General features: G+C 38.1%; 1 protein-coding gene across 3 annotated transcripts in view; it reads left to right on the plus strand.

Moving 5' to 3' along the window:
• Positions 1-18253, plus strand: part of TBC1D2 (TBC1 domain family member 2) — a 1250316-nt gene that overhangs the window by 1110699 nt on the left and 121364 nt on the right. For 2 of the 3 annotated variants that reach the window (XM_044060977.1, XM_044060979.1), the window contains one exon: positions 2150-2270. In XM_044060977.1, the coding sequence (XP_043916912.1) occupies positions 2150-2270 (121 nt within the window). Of the gene's footprint in view, positions 1-2149; positions 2271-2455; positions 2528-18253 lie in introns of those variants that run through there. The other variant, XM_044060978.1, reaches the window with a different exon arrangement.

Genomic DNA, 18253 nt, shown 5'->3' on the forward strand with positions numbered 1-18253 from the left:
TATCCGTATATGAACAAGTATTGAACTATATTACAAAATCAGATTTCAGTTGTACATTTTAGTACAAGGCGCAGACTTGTCAACACACATCTTTCGACTGTCCAGATTTTTGGCTCATATTTATGGTCTGCTCCACTTAATAATTATGTTGTTCAGGGAAATCTTTGAGGATTGAATTCACAATAATGGCAGATGTGGATAGTAATCACAAAACTTTTAATTCAAGCAACTTTCTGTGTTTGTCTGTGCGTGCGTGTGTAGTCCAGTGAATACCCGAGTAATTAAATGGTTCATTAAAACATGCATTCAACCTGTTCAGCCATACCTGTAAACTGCAGAAACTGACAACACGTACAAAGCTAAATATCTGGACATCGAATTAGCTGCCCACCCATTCAGACTTTCCGGGTCAACAAAATCAATAATAAGTGAAACAATGAATGAATACACAAATAAGTAAATGTTTTGACATCCCTCACTTTTCATGGCATTTAAGGCTGAAAGGAAAAGAGGTCTGAGGCAGGTTAAAATAGGATCGTGATATCACTGATCTTTGCTCTAACCACCGGTAACTATAAATCGGTACTGTTACTGGCTGCAAACTTAAAAATGCATTTATCAGTTGTTACGTTTATCATGAGGAACAAGCATTGTAAGCCTACTGATGTTTTGCAATAATAACAACAATAATCAGACTACAGAACATGTAAAGAAGCAAGGCATTATGGGGCACAATTAGCTTTGAGAGAACATTTCCAGTACACTCACCTCTACTTTCTAAAAGAGGACTCGGCTGCAAATGGACTCTGCTTGTTTCACATTCAGGAGCTGCGTAAGCGGCTATCTTTTCTGAACGGCAGCAGTAACTCCAACTGGTAAAGTGGCACACAGAAACCATTGGTCTTCAAAAAAAATTAATCTAAGGATCTGGCAGCAATTCTGGTGACTGCAGAATGAAAGGCAATTGCTACTGCTGGGCAGTCTATTCTCAAATAAACCGTAGATTGGGGGTGGAGGTGTTATGCAAGTGGTGGCTTGGGCTGATAGAATCTGATTGGCTGCCACCACTTGCTTCTTGCAATGCACGGAGAATCGCCTTACTGTAATAACAAACAGGTAGAGTGCATGCTAAACCGATTTTGTCCGAAAAGTCAAATACTGACATCATGTAAATCCAAACTCAGGACTAAGTTGAGAAAGTAATTGAAAAAGTTCAGTTACTTTTTCAACTTAATATTTAACACGGGAGCTACAATAGTAAATGTAAAGTTAGATGTGCTTGTGAAAGGCATTCAGGTGTAACTCTGTACAATTACTACCGTCACATAGCACACTCGGATGTAAGCACATAGGCGCTATGTGACAGCACTCTGGGTTAACGAGTCAGTCTGCTGTGATCCTTCATGTGATAGTAATGAATTTACTGACATCTGTCAACGTCACCATTGGGGTAAGAGGTCACATTATCTGCTGTCAGTGAATCCAGTATTACTTATGGATATCACAACATGCCGGTCACTGTAGTCTACATGCCATTTTAATAGCTATATTTTCACTTTGTAAGAAGTTGTACAGCTTCATGTAGTCCTTATATTCTTTGTGCATTCATTTTGTGTGTGTCCATAAACGTGTGTTGTCAGCTGCCCAGGCTAGACATTCAATGATTGATAATTTTTATTTTTTTTTATTTTAATGTGTCTTCAGATAGGTAGCCGTTGGTGACTTTGGTATTGGGCCATCATCTTTTTGTAAATGGGAAAGGTGGTAGGGCTGGGCTGCATTCTTTCTGAAAAATTCCATCATTTGCCTCTATACAGTATTAGTGACAACTTCAGTCATTAAGATGCCATGCTTATTTTTTCACTAGGGCTTTCAATGTGGTCAAGCTAACAGGCATTTCCTCTCATGACTCATTTTACCATACATTTAATGCCTGGATACCAGTCCAATCTGCAGATTTTACTGATGTAATAGAAGTAAACTCCAAACATTATGTATTGCAATTGGTTAAGAATAGAGATCCCTCATGTAACAAAATGTGTATGTAAATAATTTGCTGGACACTTAGTAGATGAAGATTGTAATTAAGACACACACTGTCTGTACTGCATTTTGACTTCTGTTTACTGTTATATTCTCCCTCCTGCAGGTTAGCAGCTATTGCACTTTTAGTCCTGGAAGAGGAAGAGACTGCATTTTGGTGCCTCTATACAATTGTTGAAATTCTCATGCCACCTGATTACTACAGTAAAACTCTAACGGCCTCACAGGTAAAAGGGAGAACAGGAGAAGTATTAACTTGTCCATTCTAAAAGAAAGCCATTTATTTTGTTGTTAAAAATAAGCAAAAACTGCATTCTTGTGTGTGTGTGTGTGTGTGTGTGTGTGTGTGTGTGTGTGTGTGTGTGTGTGTGTGTGTGTGTGTGTGTGTGTGTAAACTCTAAATGCCTCACAGGTAAAAGGGAGAACAGGAGAAGTATTAACTTGTCCATTCTAAAAGAAAGCCATTTATTTTGTTGTTAAAAATAAGCAAAAACTGCATTCTTGTGTGTGTGTGTGTGTGTGTGTGTGTGTGTGTGTGTGTGTGTGTGTGTGTGTGTGTGTGTGTGTGTGTGTAAACTCTAACTGCCTCACAGGTAAAAGGGAGAACAGGAGAAGTATTAACTTGTCCATTCTAAAAGAAAGCCATTTATTTTGTTGTTAAAATAAGTAAAAACTGCATTCTTGTGTGTGTGTGTGTGTGTGTGTGTGTGTGTGTGTGTGTGTGTGTGTGTGTGTGTGTGTGTGTGTGTGTGTGTATAGTACCATCACAGCTTTTATTCATAAGTCAGGTTGTTGATGATGATAAACATTTGCACAGGTTGCAGGAAAAGTAACATATATTGACCTTAATAAGAAAATCATGCATGTCAAACCTTTTCTGTAATACAGTGTCAGTGGCACAACAGTTAGCACACTCACCTTTGGTGCAGAAGCTGTGAGTTCTATTTCCACACCAAGTAGATTGATTACTGGTGTTGCAGTGCAGCATGCGGGTGCTGCACTCCTGATTTGTGTTGTCCTTTGAATAAGATATTAAACCAAAGCCCCCATCTGCCTGAGTTGGTGTTAGATTAGGTGTCTGTAAAAGGTCTCATGGCACTTATCGAAGAGAGTGTGTGTGTGTGTGGGGGGGGGGGGAGTTCCCCAATGCCCTGGCCAAATTTCTCCTAATGGAATAAATACCACCTCGAGTATCCCCTGAAAAGAGACTACTAGCTTAGCGGGACTAACCTGGTCAACAAAAGATAAAAAATAGATAAATAAAGAAATAAAATATATAGAAGAAATGGGATTATTTTGGCTTGAGAAATTCCAAGGATACACCTTTTGAAAACTTACACATGTGAGTATTATCATACTTAAAGGTGCATGTTTGACTTCCATTAGCCCATGAGTGAAAAATAATAAAAAAAATATATAATTTTTATGTATTTGGCAAACTTTGTTTCAGTGAAAAATTGTTCAGTTTTTCAAATATGCTCACATTTAGGGAATTTTGGTTACACCATATGAATGTCTGTGATTGCATTGATAGCTGATCCATTTCTTTAATAACTGTGTTGCACAGATGTGGAAGAAGGCATTGTGGTGTAGCCATACTTCAAAAAGTTGTTTAAAGTGCAGGCCAGAATAATGCACCTTACATTTTTATTAAATCAATGAGGAAGAACTAAAAACTTGACTTCACTGTAATACTCTCTCTGGAGTTTTGATGCAACTTTTTCAATAAATCTATGCTTGAAAATGATATGTATGTTTTTTGCATTCTGTTCATAAGAGTGTAATTCTGTAGTAGTACATACAGCTGTATGTAAAATGTCAATATTTCCTTGTGAGTTTTGACATGAGGAGCAATTCATTTTGATTTGTCTTGTACAAAATCCGTCACATAGGAGTGGATTATTGCTGTTACACAGTGACATTATTTAAGAAGAAATTGATGACATTGAGACATTAAATAATGTCTTTGTATAATAGTACTGTAGTGTTCCTCTGTGTTCTTCCATGTGTACTAAGGTACTGCCCATATGTATGGGACTTGCATTCCCACACTTGTGTGATATATCAGAACAGTCCAGGTGAACAATGGAGAGAAGAGAATCTCCATCGCTGTTTTTTCTATTTTTTTTTTTTGCCTAGATTTTGCAAGGGACAGTGCAGAAATACAAGGGCACATTACTGATTCTTTAGTTTTGTAGAATGTACCTGATTTTTCTGGTATTTTGCTTTGTCCCTCAGTATATACCAATAACAAGTCTGGCCACTCAGTGGTTCTTCAGCATCTGGACATTTTTCTAGTGGTATATGCTTGATTTACAGAGATAATACTGGTTGGGTTTTCCAATCAGTGTGCTTGCTTTTGAGTACTAATGACCAGGTCATTGTATAATTTTGCATGTATTATGGAGGGAAATATCCACATAAAGCACACTATCCTGCTAATGGAAAAACATAATGCAATCTCCAAAAAATGTAATAATTTTGCAAACTTAAGTAGTAATGACATGAAATAAAAAAGGATGTGAAGTTTACTCCTTGAAATATGTTATACGCCTAGTAAAATTCAAAACTTTAAAATACATGCCACAAAATAATAAAATTGTAGGTAGTTCACAGTTGAGTTAAAAATGGAATATCCTTTATTGAAATTTATTGATTGATTTATTGAGTTTGTGTTTTTCAATAAAGGATTTTCAATAAAGGATATTCCATTTTAACTCAGCTGTAGACTACCTACTATTTTATTATTTTGTAGTATGTATTTTAGAGTTATACTCCCTGTTACTCGAAAATTTCACATTTTCTGGCATATAACCTACATGGCAATTAGAATATACCAGGCTACCAAGTTATACAGTTGCATTATATTCTGTTTTCTTGTGTGGTAGATTTATACCTGAGTTTTAGGATGTTGAAAGCATTATATCTCCATAAGTTATCTGTACTGAGTTGTTAGTATATTAAATGTAAAATATAGCTGTATATTTTCAATTTACCCTGATATAATCATATATGAAACATTAGTGGTGTGTTCTTCAGGATTTAAACTAAGGATACTATTTTTGGGGGCAATCATATTATCTGTAATTTTAAATGTTATAGTATAAGTCCATATTTTACTTTTTCAGACATTCATGCACATTGCCAAGATTGCACAGTTCCCCTTTCCCCTAAAAAGGGAATTTTGTCACTGGAAATGTATAATGACCAAAATGCACTATATTGAGGAGGATCAGATTCAGCACTGATCTGGATTTAAAACCTTAAATATAGCATGGTATTCTTAGCTGAATTTTATACATAACATTCAATGTATTAGTCCCTTAAGGGTTTACTGTGAACTTTCAAATGGGGATTGGCATGCACTTATTTACCTTTAAGAGTCAAATGCAGTATTTACAGGTATTTGACAGTAACATTTTTTTGTATTAACGCTACTTTCCTTTACTAGTAACTGTATGACTTGTTTTCCTGATGTGGACAGCATCACATGCTCAGATTATATCTGTAGCGAGTTAATATTATACAGTATTTCTCAGGAATATGGCAGTCTTCTGTGTCTGGATTTGTACTCTCCCCCAAATTTAGACTTGTGTATATTGATACACACAGCATAAAGACATACAATTTTGTTTGTGTCCTTATATTTGAAATTAATAACTCTGTACATTCTGCTGCTTGGTATCATGCCATATTTTTTCTGAGAAATTTACTAGAAAATCTAAGATGGCTAAGAGAGATGCTTTTGTGTTTCTAGGTGCCACTAGATGACTGACCTAAGTGTCTGTGTATGTGTGTACATGTATATGTATGTATGTGTATGTGCAGCTTGTAAAATTTTGTGCAAGTGTAAAAGGAACTTGTGTGAATGCTTATTAGTTTGAATTTAATATGTTTGAATTAAAGTTTTACATTGGGTATATTAGTGGGAGTGTGCAGGAAAATGAATGACTGAAAAGGTGGTGGTTATGAATATGTGCAGCATCATATTCTAGTGGTTAATGTGTATGCTGGTGTGTTTGCAGGTTAAAGTCAGATTAAAGAGAGGGTAAAGAAGCACATTTAGAGTTTTGTGTGGTTGGTACTGTGTGTTCTGTGTGTTTCATGTAGGGGAACTGTTAAGTGAATTGTTTTTTTAGAAATGTAATGTGTAGAGTTGGGGTTAGGGGCAGAGGTGGGATTAGGGATAGCACAAATGAGTAAGGTGGTGCAGGAGGGTAAAGCTCCCTGTCCACCCTAACTTCTGTGAGCTAAACCTACTCCTGCTCTTAACCCCAAACCTTGTACATTACATTACTAAAAAGCCTTCCTCTATCAGTACCACATTTCAGACAATGCTTGATATGGAGTTTACTAATATAGGACTTTTTAGTAGAAAAAGTATTTACTGGTTTGTGATTTGCGCTTAGTAGTGTTTGTATTTTTTGCATTGTATTTTTTTTTCAGTCATAGGAGGTTCACTGCTTTGTGTTATCAGTTTGACCTGATGTAATCATATGTGAAACTTCATTAGCACTTTCTTATGGATTTAGAGATATGAATAATACTTTTGGGCAGTTATATTTGCTGTATTTTTTAATGTAGCTATCCAAGATTGTCCTCTTCCATCACCCATAAATGTTCATAGGTTCATACTAGGCTATCTGCCCTAGGGCATTTATAAGCCTAGCCAGAGTGTGTTTGGCTTTTGTCACTCATTTCAAATGAATTTTGCTATGCCCTTTTTCGAGGTTAGTATACTGTGCCTCTGTCTAACAGTGACACAGAAGTGATACCCGGGGTAAACCTACTATCTCCCATCTACTCATCAAGATTCCTGTTGAAGAGAGTCAGTGAGGGACTCTGCCTAACCTGGACTGGGATTTTATTCCAGAGTGAAGGGAGCCTCTGGGTTATGAATCTGTCCCTCCAGCATGTCCTATTTATTTCAGTGCTGAGGTTCAAGTCTCTCGAGCGCGTAGCTCAATGAGATTTGGATTTTCTGAGGTGCAGCATGTCCATTAATTCCGGGTTGGACATGGCTTTATACGTCAGGCACAGATCGCCTCTGAGCAGGCAGTATGCCACTGAGTAGAGCTGGAGTTTCTTTAACCGGATAGCATATGGCATCTGTTTGAGCCCTTTGATCCTCTTGGTGAGGTACTTTTGGGGTCTTTCCAGTTGCTGCAGGTGTCTGGTAAGGTACATCCCAAAAGGGGCATTGTACTCAATTATGGGCCTGATGAGGGATGAGTAAAGAGGCACAATGACCTCCCCTGATCTAGATGTGAATCCCTTCATGATTAGGTGGGATATATAAAATGTTTTTCTAACCACTTTGGCCACGTGGTTGTCAAATGAGAGATTGCTATCAACTTGGGTCCCCAGGTCCCTAATTACTTCTTCTGTACTTAATGGATTACCACCTATGTGGTAATTTGTGGGCACTTTGTTTTTGCCAGAGAGGATGACTATACACTTTTTGGCGTTTAGCTTGAGGCCATGGCTCTGGCACCAGTCGTCTGTTTCTATGAGGCCCTTTTGTAGGATGCTTGTGTTGGCTGGAGAGTCGATTATGGTGCCCGGTTTGCAGTCATCTGCGAACTTGGTCAGCCACAGTCCTTCCATGTTAGCCTGTACCTCCGAGAAATATATACCGAACAAGAGAGGTCCCAGGACTGAGCCTTGTGGGACGCCACTTGTAACTGGTTTGGAGTCTGACATGGCTCCAGCAATTGTAACAACGTGGGTTCTGTCCTTGAGCCAGTTTGCAACTCATCTAGTGACATAGAGGTTTATATTTAAGCTGGTGAGCTTATCTATAATGCCCGAGTGGGGTATTGTATTGAAGGCTTTTGCAAGATCCAGGTAGGCTGTGTGGACCACCTTCCCCTCGTCAATGGCCTTGTGTTTCAAAGAAATCAACCAGGTTTAAGAGGCAGGATCTGCCCTTAACAAAGCCGAACTGGGTAGGATCCAGTGCCTGTAGGTCCCCAATATCTTTATTTATGAGGTCCATGATGATCCTTTCCATAGCTTTGCAGACCAAGCTAGTCAGGCTTATGGGGCAATAGTTTCCAGGATCCGTTGAGGCACCACTTTGTGGAGAGGGACCACTGTTGCTGTACGCCACTCTTTGGGTACATATCCTGTAGTAAGGCTGAGATTGAACAGTAGTTTTATGTTTGGGTTTAGTTCTTCTTGGAGTTCATGTAGGACGCAGCCCGGGACACCGTCTGGTCCCATTGATGCTGTGTTTTTGCTTTGGAGAGGGCGGCTCTTACCTGAGCATCTGAGATGTCAGGGGCAGCACTCTGCTGGGATAGATATTTGCCCTTTGGTGGGGAGGTAGGGGAGAAGTTTGCGCTGAACCTGTCAGCTAGGATGTTGGCAATGTCTGTGGGTTCAGTGTATTTTTTTGTCATTTTGGACTAATTCTGAGCATATCTGGGAATTCCCACCCAGGTTCCTAACATAACTAAAGAAAGCCTTGTGATTATCCTTAGTGTCCTGTGCGATTTTTCTCTCAAAGCTGACCTTAGACGATTTTATGAGTGCCAGTAGTTTTTTGCTAATACTGATCAGAGTTGCCTTCCCTTTTTGGGATTTTGCACTATCATGTTGTAGCTTCCTCCTTCTATTGTATAGTTTGTTTATGGCTGGGGTCCACCAGACAGGACGCCTAACTTTGGAGGATTGGGTCTTGGTTTTATTTGGGATTGCATGATCTATGCATTCCTGAAGGTGTTCATAGAATGCGTTTATAAAGGATTCTGTGGTCTGGGCCGTATTTTCCACAGGCCCGGAGGCTTTGAAGGATTCCACCTCAGTTTTGAGAAGTGTGAAATTTGCTATAGAGAAGTTTTTCACTGTGGTTTTCTGGGCAGGGGCTGGGGTCGAGATGTGAATATCTAGTGAGATTAGTTTATGGTCTGATCTTACCAGTGAGGGATACACTTCTGGTCTGGAGCATAGAGTCCGCATGTTGGTGATGATCAGGTCCAGTATGTTTTCCCCTCTTGTGGGAGTGGCAACAAGTTGTTCCATAGCATTTGAGTTTATAAATTCTAGGAACCTTTGGGCTATGGTGTTGGAGCTAGAGTAATGCTCCCAGTCTATGTTAGGGTAGTTGAAGTTGCCAAATATAATGGTGTTTGGAGAGACCTTCATGTTTTCCAGTGTTCTCAGGAAGGTTGAGTGGGGTTCCTGGGTTTGGGAGGGTGGTCTGTAGCAGGCTATAAACTGGAAGGCAGTTTTACCCACTGTTAGTTGCACATGGATAGTCTCTGATGCTTCGTGCTGTGCCACCAACCTGGAGGTGTGGGTATCTTTGACGAATATTGATACTCCCCCTCCTTTTGTGATTCAGTCCAAGTTTTGGAGCCGAAAAACATGGTATGAGGTATAACCTGGTAGTGCTGGGGTGCTCTCGGGAGCCTTGAACCAGGTTTCTGTTACTGCACAGATATCGATGTTCTCCATGCTAAGGAAAGTTTCGAGTGCATGCATCTTGAGGTTTAGACTTCTGGCGTTGAGTAGCATTACTCTTAGTTTCTTATCCCTTGTGATACCTATGGAGGTGGGTTTGTCTTTTGAGCCTTGCCTAAAAAAGGCACTATGGGGGTGGCAAGAGCCTTTGCCAATATCCAAAAGCCCAGGGGTGACAGGTGCAAGCCGTCTCTAGCGAAGCATCGTGGCTTGTCGAGCATGTCATCCCAGGCAGACAGGCATTGTATTCCCTTAAATAGTGTGCTTTATAAGGCTTGACTGTACAGAGGTCTTGAAACTTTTAGTAGAATATCTGAAAGCAATGTGATACTGGTATTCATACATACAGTAAAATTAAATTTAGAATAGCCATGAGAAGTCCATAAACTGTAAGATTTACAAAATATTCACTTCTATTCAGAGTAACAGATATAAAAGGTATGCAACTTCAGGTCTCAAAAAGAACACATCTTTCTGTATAAGAGTGAATACTTTTATTATTTTTTTCAGATGTGAGTTAAAAGAGACAATGAAGTGTCTTTTTTTCATCGAAATGTCAAGATAACCTACCCGTTGTCTTTGAAGCCTAGTGCACAGTCTAATGGAGTTTTATCAGCAGTAGTTTCAGGATTATTCTCTGAAAGTAATTATGTGAGCTAACACAATTTTAAAGAAATAGCCATTTATACAATGGAAGCAATTTGAGGATGCTTATCTTGAAAATGATTAGTAGCAAAGGGAGGTAAATGTGCGACTTGCTAATGAGTTTTATCCTGTAATCCTATATTTGGTTGCAGACAGTACTCCTTGACCAACCCTGAAAAGAAGCAGTTATGCTTACAGAGTTTTAACATTTAGCAACTTGGTAAAAGATTAATAACATGACTACCAAAGTGATACAGAACACATAGATCAAAGAGAACTGAAATTCTTGAGAAAATGCTTGATTTATAAAACAGTTTGACACAAAAAATGATTTTGAAAAAGCTGTAGTGTTTTAAATAAGCTATGGAAGTACATATTGGAACTTTAGTATATGCACACATAAAATAGATGCATTTACAATATTTACTGATTTACTATTTTTTTTTATTTCGTTACTGTGATTAACATTAGTTAGCTCTTGCCATTTAATTATTTTTTCTTTCTTTCCTTAATGCATGTTCATGTAATTCAATTTGTCAGTGTATTTTCTTTTTTCAAAATTCATATATATGTACTGTAATGTTTGTCTGTTATTGTAGATGTGTTCCTTGTTTAAAATATCCATTGCATAATCAGCTCAAAAATTTTAGCTATAAAGATGAATTTTTAGTTAACCGTACATGAAAATGTGCCTTTGACTCTGGTTTGTATGAATAGGGAGTTTGGAGCAGCCTACGTACAGTTAATAAATAAATACATTAAATAAATAAAATGAGATGCTGATGCCCATAGCACAAGTAATGTCACAGAAAAAAATAGGCATGACTTTTTACCAATTGATTCCTGCCAACATAGCAAAAATATGTGTGTATATTTATTGCAGTATTTGTGATATGACCAAGAGCAAAGAATGGCTTTTTAGGCTTCTGCTGTCTTTAACTGGCAGAAGGATGTGTCATTGTAGATCTTTTTACTTTTTTCTGTCTGCCTTTTCTACTTTTCTTCCCAATTTAAAGTTTCATTTTAAATATTTTTTTTTTTTATTGTGCTGAACATGTGCTACTATCTTTTAAGTATGACGTATGCTGTACGTGTGCTTTGTGAATTATCTTCTGAATCTCTTCATTTCATTTATGAAAGCAACTTACTGTGCTCATGGAATTGTCTACTCATATGATACACTCCTGATATGTTTTCTTTTAATATTTTCTTTGGACGGCGCAGTGGTGCAGCATTTGCATTGTCGCCTCACAGCAAGAGGTTCTCCGGTTTGATTCTTGGCTGGAGTGCCTTCTGTGCTGAGTCGGCATGTCCTCCCTGCATTCATATGGGTTTCCTCTGGGTGCTCTGGTTTCCTCCCATGTTACAAAGACATGCATCTGGAGCGTTTCTCCCAGGGCATCTGCTGAAAAACTGGCTTCTTTCCAAGTTGGACTTTTCCGGTAAACAAATGTTAAATAACTAACTAAATAACTATAAATATTATTACTTAATGTGGCTTTTGATAAAGATTGTAAAACAGCATATGTTTGTCTTTTTATTTATTTAAGTTTGCTTACTGACCAGTTCCAGACCTAGCCTAGAATTAATTCTGTCCAGCAGTAAACAAAAAGAATTACTATTTTTGTGACATTGCCCATTAGGCTTATGTTGGAAATAGGTCAATGTTGGATGAGTATACTACCCCAGTTATCAAAGTTAAGTACATAATTAGTTACTACTTCATCCTGTGTAATCTCGGACATCAGGTATCAAACCATTTGTAAGGATTGCAATTACTCTAAGATTAAAAGATGCAGCTTTTTAGTAATTCCATGTTTGTATTGAATGGCTCAGAGTAGCAGTTTTTCCATGACTGAAAAATAATGGATGCTGGGTAGTAGTTTAATACAGTAAGAAATCTTGTGAAATAGAGATATCTCCACACTTCAGTAAAAAAGGGAACAGCTGACTACTTTAAAACCTGTGTACCCATCCAATGAAACTGCGGCCCTTGCTAGCAACTACAGCAAAGAATCTTACGATGTTCAGCATTAGATCATTGTTTCAGTTGACTAAGCTATTTATCTACTGTCCTAACCAGGATATGACCATCGTCCAGTTTTCAAACCTCCAATGCACCTTCCATGCACCTGAACGCTAGTAGCTTGAGCAGAGCCATATAAAAATAGTTTGGGTGCCAAAAGCTTCATTGCTTTATTGCCACTGAACTGTGCTCCCTCTGGAGGCTTTATAGACCTGACAGTCAGCTAGGAATCCTTCAAGGCTAGGCAAAAAAAGTATCCTTCTGGGGAAAAACTTCCACAGCTTGATTTTCTGTGGAAAACTGCTTTTTATGCAAAAGAATTTTATTTTATGTTAGGAAAATGTTTTGATAGACTGCCGTTTTTGTGGGAGAGTTTCTCTCAGTATATACTTGTATTGCAAAACTGTGTAAAAATGTTATTTCTGTGTGATCTCCTCATTTTCTTGTAGAATTAAAGTGCTGGGGGCAGGATAGTGTGCTTTTGGGGGCTGTCATTTATTTTTTAAACAAAATCCTTATTTTTCTATCAGGACTTTTGCTGACTCTCACAGGCTCTGCTACTCGTCTTTAAGGCCTCTTTTTCAACCAGGCCGTGGAACAGTTACCAGTTTCATTAGTTCTTCCTTCATCTGTTCACAAGAAGAAAGTAACTGTTAGGGAGCCTTTCAGTGTTAGGTTGGCTCCTTTTCTGTCTCAGCCACTGATGGGAAATTCTGCTTTGGCTGGATGTGGTTCCTTGGGCCTCTCATGGATGTCTCTGTGTCCATCTAGTGTAGCTCCTTGGGAAGCCACTAAGCATCAGGAGTTGGACATATTCCCTGTGGCAATAGAGTTGCCCTCGCTAGGAAAGCAAGTGCCAGTGTTGTTAGTCTCTTGTCTTTTTTTTCAGGTAGTCTCCCAGGAAAAGATAGCAAGAAATGAATGTTTCATCTACTATCTTTATTAATATGGACAGGAAAGACATGCTGGGATTTGCAAAACAATTAATCTTTGCTTTTAATGTGTGAAGTTTTCTTTCTTCACTTATCTCTAATAGAAAAAGAAAAAGAATTCCCTCTCATTCTTACATTAATTCTCAATCAGTAGAGCTGGGAATGGAGAGAGTAGTGTTTCTCCTTCAGTGATATATTCTCAAACTGAAGATTCTGATTGTGAGGAAACTATTATTTTAGATTTCCCTCCAGTGCTATCTTTCTGGTGACCTTAGCTAAAACTAAAGAGGTATTTCAGTGAGAACATCCTTAGATCCATGTTTACAAGCAAAAGTTTTATGAATTGTTGCAACCGGATATTCCTCAGCCTGCAGATGTCTGTCCTCTTTTATCAACATTACATAATGCTTTCTTAACAGCTTGCAGTATGCCAGAAAGTCAACCTCCTGTTGATGGGTTATACAAAGTATCTCAGAGTCAAAAATATCTGTTTTCTAATCCTAAAGCAGATCAAGCAGTTATTTCATTGTCTAAAATTTCTGCTGCTAAACAGGTTGTCAATGCTAACCCCATTCCCGTTTGACAAGGACAGAAAAGCTTTTGATAGATTTGGAAAGAAAGTTTATTCTTCTGTTACTTTAACTGTCAGAATTTTAAATTACCAGGCTGATATGTTAACATTTTTATTGGTTTATTTTGAGAACATGTGTAAGTTAACTGTTAATGTCCTCTTTTCTGAGGTGAAGAATGCCTTAGTTGTTTCTGCTTCCCGTGTAACCACTCTTTAAAGTGTTTTTATAATTCTGCTGATACTTACTCCAGAGCTGCTGTTACAGAGTCAGTTATGAGAAGATTTGCTTTAAGCTTACCAAAAGATGTTGAAATTGAGATTTTAAATGTTCCTCTTGACAACTGTAGAATAACAGTTGCGTTTTACCTTAAGAAGCATTTCCAAGATCTGTGTGTGCATATAAATACCAAGCACGTGTTAGCTTCAGTGCCATTTTGGAGGTGCAGCCAGAATGTTAACATCTATGTGCATGATAGCTAGTTTGTTTATAAGTTAAAGTTATTTAACCTCATTTATGATGTGTTTGCTGCTTGAACAAGAACCCACAATGCTCGCTTGTTTATCCTGACCTGGCAAGCAACATGGTATCAGAACCAGGATGGCAAAGACTATTCTTCAGATTCTTCAGAGGTCCAGAGGTAATGACAAAGGCAAACTAAAAGAACCAAGAACAAAAAAGGGCCAGAAACAAGTCAAAGGTAAAGACAATGAACGCAAATGATTTATTTATTGAAAGAGGCTAAACGGAGCATTACAAGGGCACAAAACGTATTGTTAAGAAAACGACTAGCACGGGAAAGTTTATTAAGCAAATGAGAAGTAGAAAAGAGCTCATTAATCAGATGAAATGTTTGATAAAACGAGCATTAGAAAAGTACATAAAGGGTTCAGAACTACCTCAAAGTTGTAAAACGAGCATGTTTAAAGTAAAATGAGCATGTTTAGAGTTAAAATGAGCACAATAAAGTATAATGGGCATGAAAAGAGATTAAATGAAAAAAATGAATATAGGAAAATGCATGAAGGGCATAACACACACCTTAAGAGATTCAGTGAGCAAAACGACTATAATAGAAAGGGCAGAAAAGGGCACATCGAGTATAAATAAAGTAAAGGCTACTACATGTGTTTTGAGCGAATTACTGTATTTGGTACAAATTTCTTTGTATGGACTGGGGCCTTGAATAGCATAACTAGAGTTGTTTGAAGTATCTCAAAGTGTGTAAAAGTGCTTACAGTGTGTGCTTATTACTGTGCATTTATTCCAAAGAGTTAGTTGTGTACAAAGTGCAACTATATTGTGAAGTGCAGTCAAGTGAAGCCATTTCAAAATGTTTCTAGTGCCTATGTGTGTCTGTTCAGAGTGTCTCTTCCACTATACAGAGTTGTTTGGCAAAGTGCAGCCATTTTGGGGAAGTTCCATTGTGTTGTGTACTGTTTATTCATAAAGTGCCATTACTTTGAAACAGTATATTTGCAAATTGCCATTACTTCTAAACAGTTTATTCATAAGGTGCCATTACTTTGAGATAGATTATTCGCAAATCACAATTGCTTCTAAACAGTTCATTCATAAAGTGTCATTGCTTTGAGATAGTTATTCGCAAAGTACAGTTGCTTTGAAGTGTTTCTTGCCCGCAGCTTCTATTGCTCAGTTTATTTGCACTGCACAGCTGTTCAGAATGTTTCTTACAATTGTGATACATGACTTTGGCAGTAAAATGTTGATAAATGGCTTTGGCATTAAAGCGATTACAAGACAAAGGCATGTACAGTAAAATGATGATAAATGACTTTAGCATTATTGCCTTTACACGATACACGTCTCGTATAGTAAAATAATTTTAAGGCAAGTGGCTTTACAAAAAAGAGATTTCAAAGTGTTGCAGTGACCTGGAAGGTTATTTCGTGAAATTCAGTTATACAGAGGCTCCTTGTGTTGTACAAGTACTGGCATAAATTTCAAGCACATGTGTATGTACAAGTGTGTATATTCATGCATATTTGCAAGAGTGTTCACTGAGATATGTCAATATGTATATTTATACAAGCAGCTTATTCTAATAAAGATGTATGTATTTGTCTATGCACCAGCAGTGTATGAAGGTGAAGTAGAAACTTGTCATGTTGTTGTGCAGGCTGAATCAAGGGAAGACCCTGAGTGTTTAAAGCACAAATTCAGAGAAATGTGTAACCCTCAGACTAATGTTACACTAGAGAGGCATTTGTTTTACATGAGAGATCAAAAGCAAGGGGAAACTTTTGTAGCTTATATTATCGACCTAAGAAACAAAGCTAAAACGTCTAGGTTTGGTGATTTAAAGGCTGAATTGATAAAGGAAAGACTTGTGTGTGGTTTTAATAATGCTACTGTGAGAAAGATTTTGCTTCGTGACAGTGATTTCATGCTGAGTAAAGCCACTCAGATTTGTCAGATTCATGAAGTTACAGAAAGCCACACAAATATGCTTGCTAGTGATAAGAGCATAGTTTCAGTTGGCTCCAGAGCGCATGTAGACAGCATGCAACATGTGACACGCCTAAGCATGTGGCAGCAGCAGCCCCTGCAGGACTTCCAGGTAAAACCCATAGTCTTCTAGCACATTCCAAGAACAGTTCATTTAAAGGAACGTGCTCCATGCAAAATCAAGAGTATCTAGTGCAAAACAGACATTGCTCAGTACAGCATAAGAGTGAATCAGCAAAACTCGAATCAAGCTTTATTGTTAACTGTCGCAAAACCCAAATCAAGTTTTATTGTTAACTGTTGCAATTGTGGTGCCAACCATGAGGCCAGAAGAGAAAAGTGCATGGCATTTGGTCAGCAATGTCATAGGTGAAAGAAATGGAACTATTTTCAAAGATTTTGTAAATCGAGTAAGCCTCACACAGTTGCAAAGAAGGGTCACTTCAAAAAGCAAGTTAGCCAAATAGACCTGCAGCAGTCTGCTTTCTGTGTAGATGGTGTATCAGTAATTGGTGAAAAGATTGATGCAGTACATTTATTGACAAGAAATTAAGTGTTTTGTCCTGTCTGGATCAATGGTGAATCCAATGAGCTTAAAACAGACACTGGTTCAAAGTGTAATGTTATGTCTGCAGATATTTTTGCAAAGGTCAGAGCTGGTGAACAACGAAATGTGACTAGCTGTGCGAAACTTGTAGTTCGTGGAGGTGAAGAAATTCAAACCAAAGGCTCAGTAGGGCTTTCATGTTATGTGGCTAAAAGCTGTTACAGCCTATTGTTCTATGTAGTTCAAAGACCTGTGCAGTCATTACTGGGTCTCAGAGACAGTTTGAAAATGAATCTGGTTTCTTTTACCAAAGAAGTTAATCAGATAAGCATATGTCCTAGTTCCAGCTTCACCAATTCTATTTTTTCAGAGTATGCTGATGTTTTTGATGACAAGTTCGGCAAACTTCCAGTTGTGTATGCCATGAAATTAGACCCAGAAATCAGTCCAGTGGTCAGACTGGCAAGAAGAGTTCCGATAGCTATGCAGCATAAGGTCAAAGCTGAGTTGAACAAAATGGTGCAACAAGGTGTAATTTGTCCAGTTACAGAACCTACCTAATGGGTGTCATCCGGGGTAGCAGCTCATGAAAAAAGCTCAGATGAAATCAGAATATGTATTGACCCAAGAGATTTGTACAAAGCATTGAAGAGACTGCATCATCCCATGCGTACAGTCAAAGAGGTTGCAACCCTGATACCGAATGCCACTGTTTTTTCTGTCTTAGATGCAAAGAGTTCATGTTGGCAAGTGATGCTTGATCACAAATCTTCATTACTGACAACATTCAGTACCCCATTTGGAAGATATAGATTCCTCAGAATGCCATTTGGAATAAATTCTGAAAGTGTAGTCTTTCAGCGCACAAAGGAGCAAATGTTTTTCGGGCTATCCTTGTGCCATATTGGTAGATGATATATTGGTTGGAAGCAATGGTGAGGTAGAGCATGATAGAAATCTTAAAGAGAGTTCTACAGAAAGCATGTGAAGTGAACTTAAAGATCAGTCCTGTGAAGTGAAATTCAGACTTCCAGAAGTTAAATATATAGGTCATTTGTTTACAAGTATAGGCTTGAGACCAGACCCATCCAAGAAAGCAGCCATTCTTGAGATCCCAGCACCAGATAATGTGCAAGCTCTACAACGATTTCTTAGTATGGTCAATTACTTAGGCAAGTTTATCCCAGACTTAGTTGACAGCACCTTTGAGAGAGCAAGTGTTACTTGGTCATGGCTAGACCAGCACCAGATACCATTTGAAGTTCTTAAGCAGAAAATTGCCCCCCCCCCATAGTAAGATGCTGTGATGTCAACAAACCAGTAACCCTCTCCTGCGATGCTTCAGTATTTGGTTTAGGTGCAGTTATTCTCCCAGACGGCAAGCCAGTAGCCCACTCATCTAGAACACTTACCCAGACTGAGATGCAACATGCTCAAATTGAGAAAGAAATTTTGACATTAGTGTTTGCATGTTCCAAGTTTCATGATTATATCTATGGTCGAGAAATCCAGATTGAAACTGATCAACCTTTAGTTACTATTTTAAAGAAGCCTA

The sequence above is a fragment of the Protopterus annectens genome, chromosome 2.part0, assembly GCF_019279795.1.
Source record: "Protopterus annectens isolate FY-2018-M chromosome 2.part0, PAN1.0, whole genome shotgun sequence".
Classification (NCBI taxonomy): Eukaryota; Metazoa; Chordata; order Ceratodontiformes; family Protopteridae; genus Protopterus; species Protopterus annectens.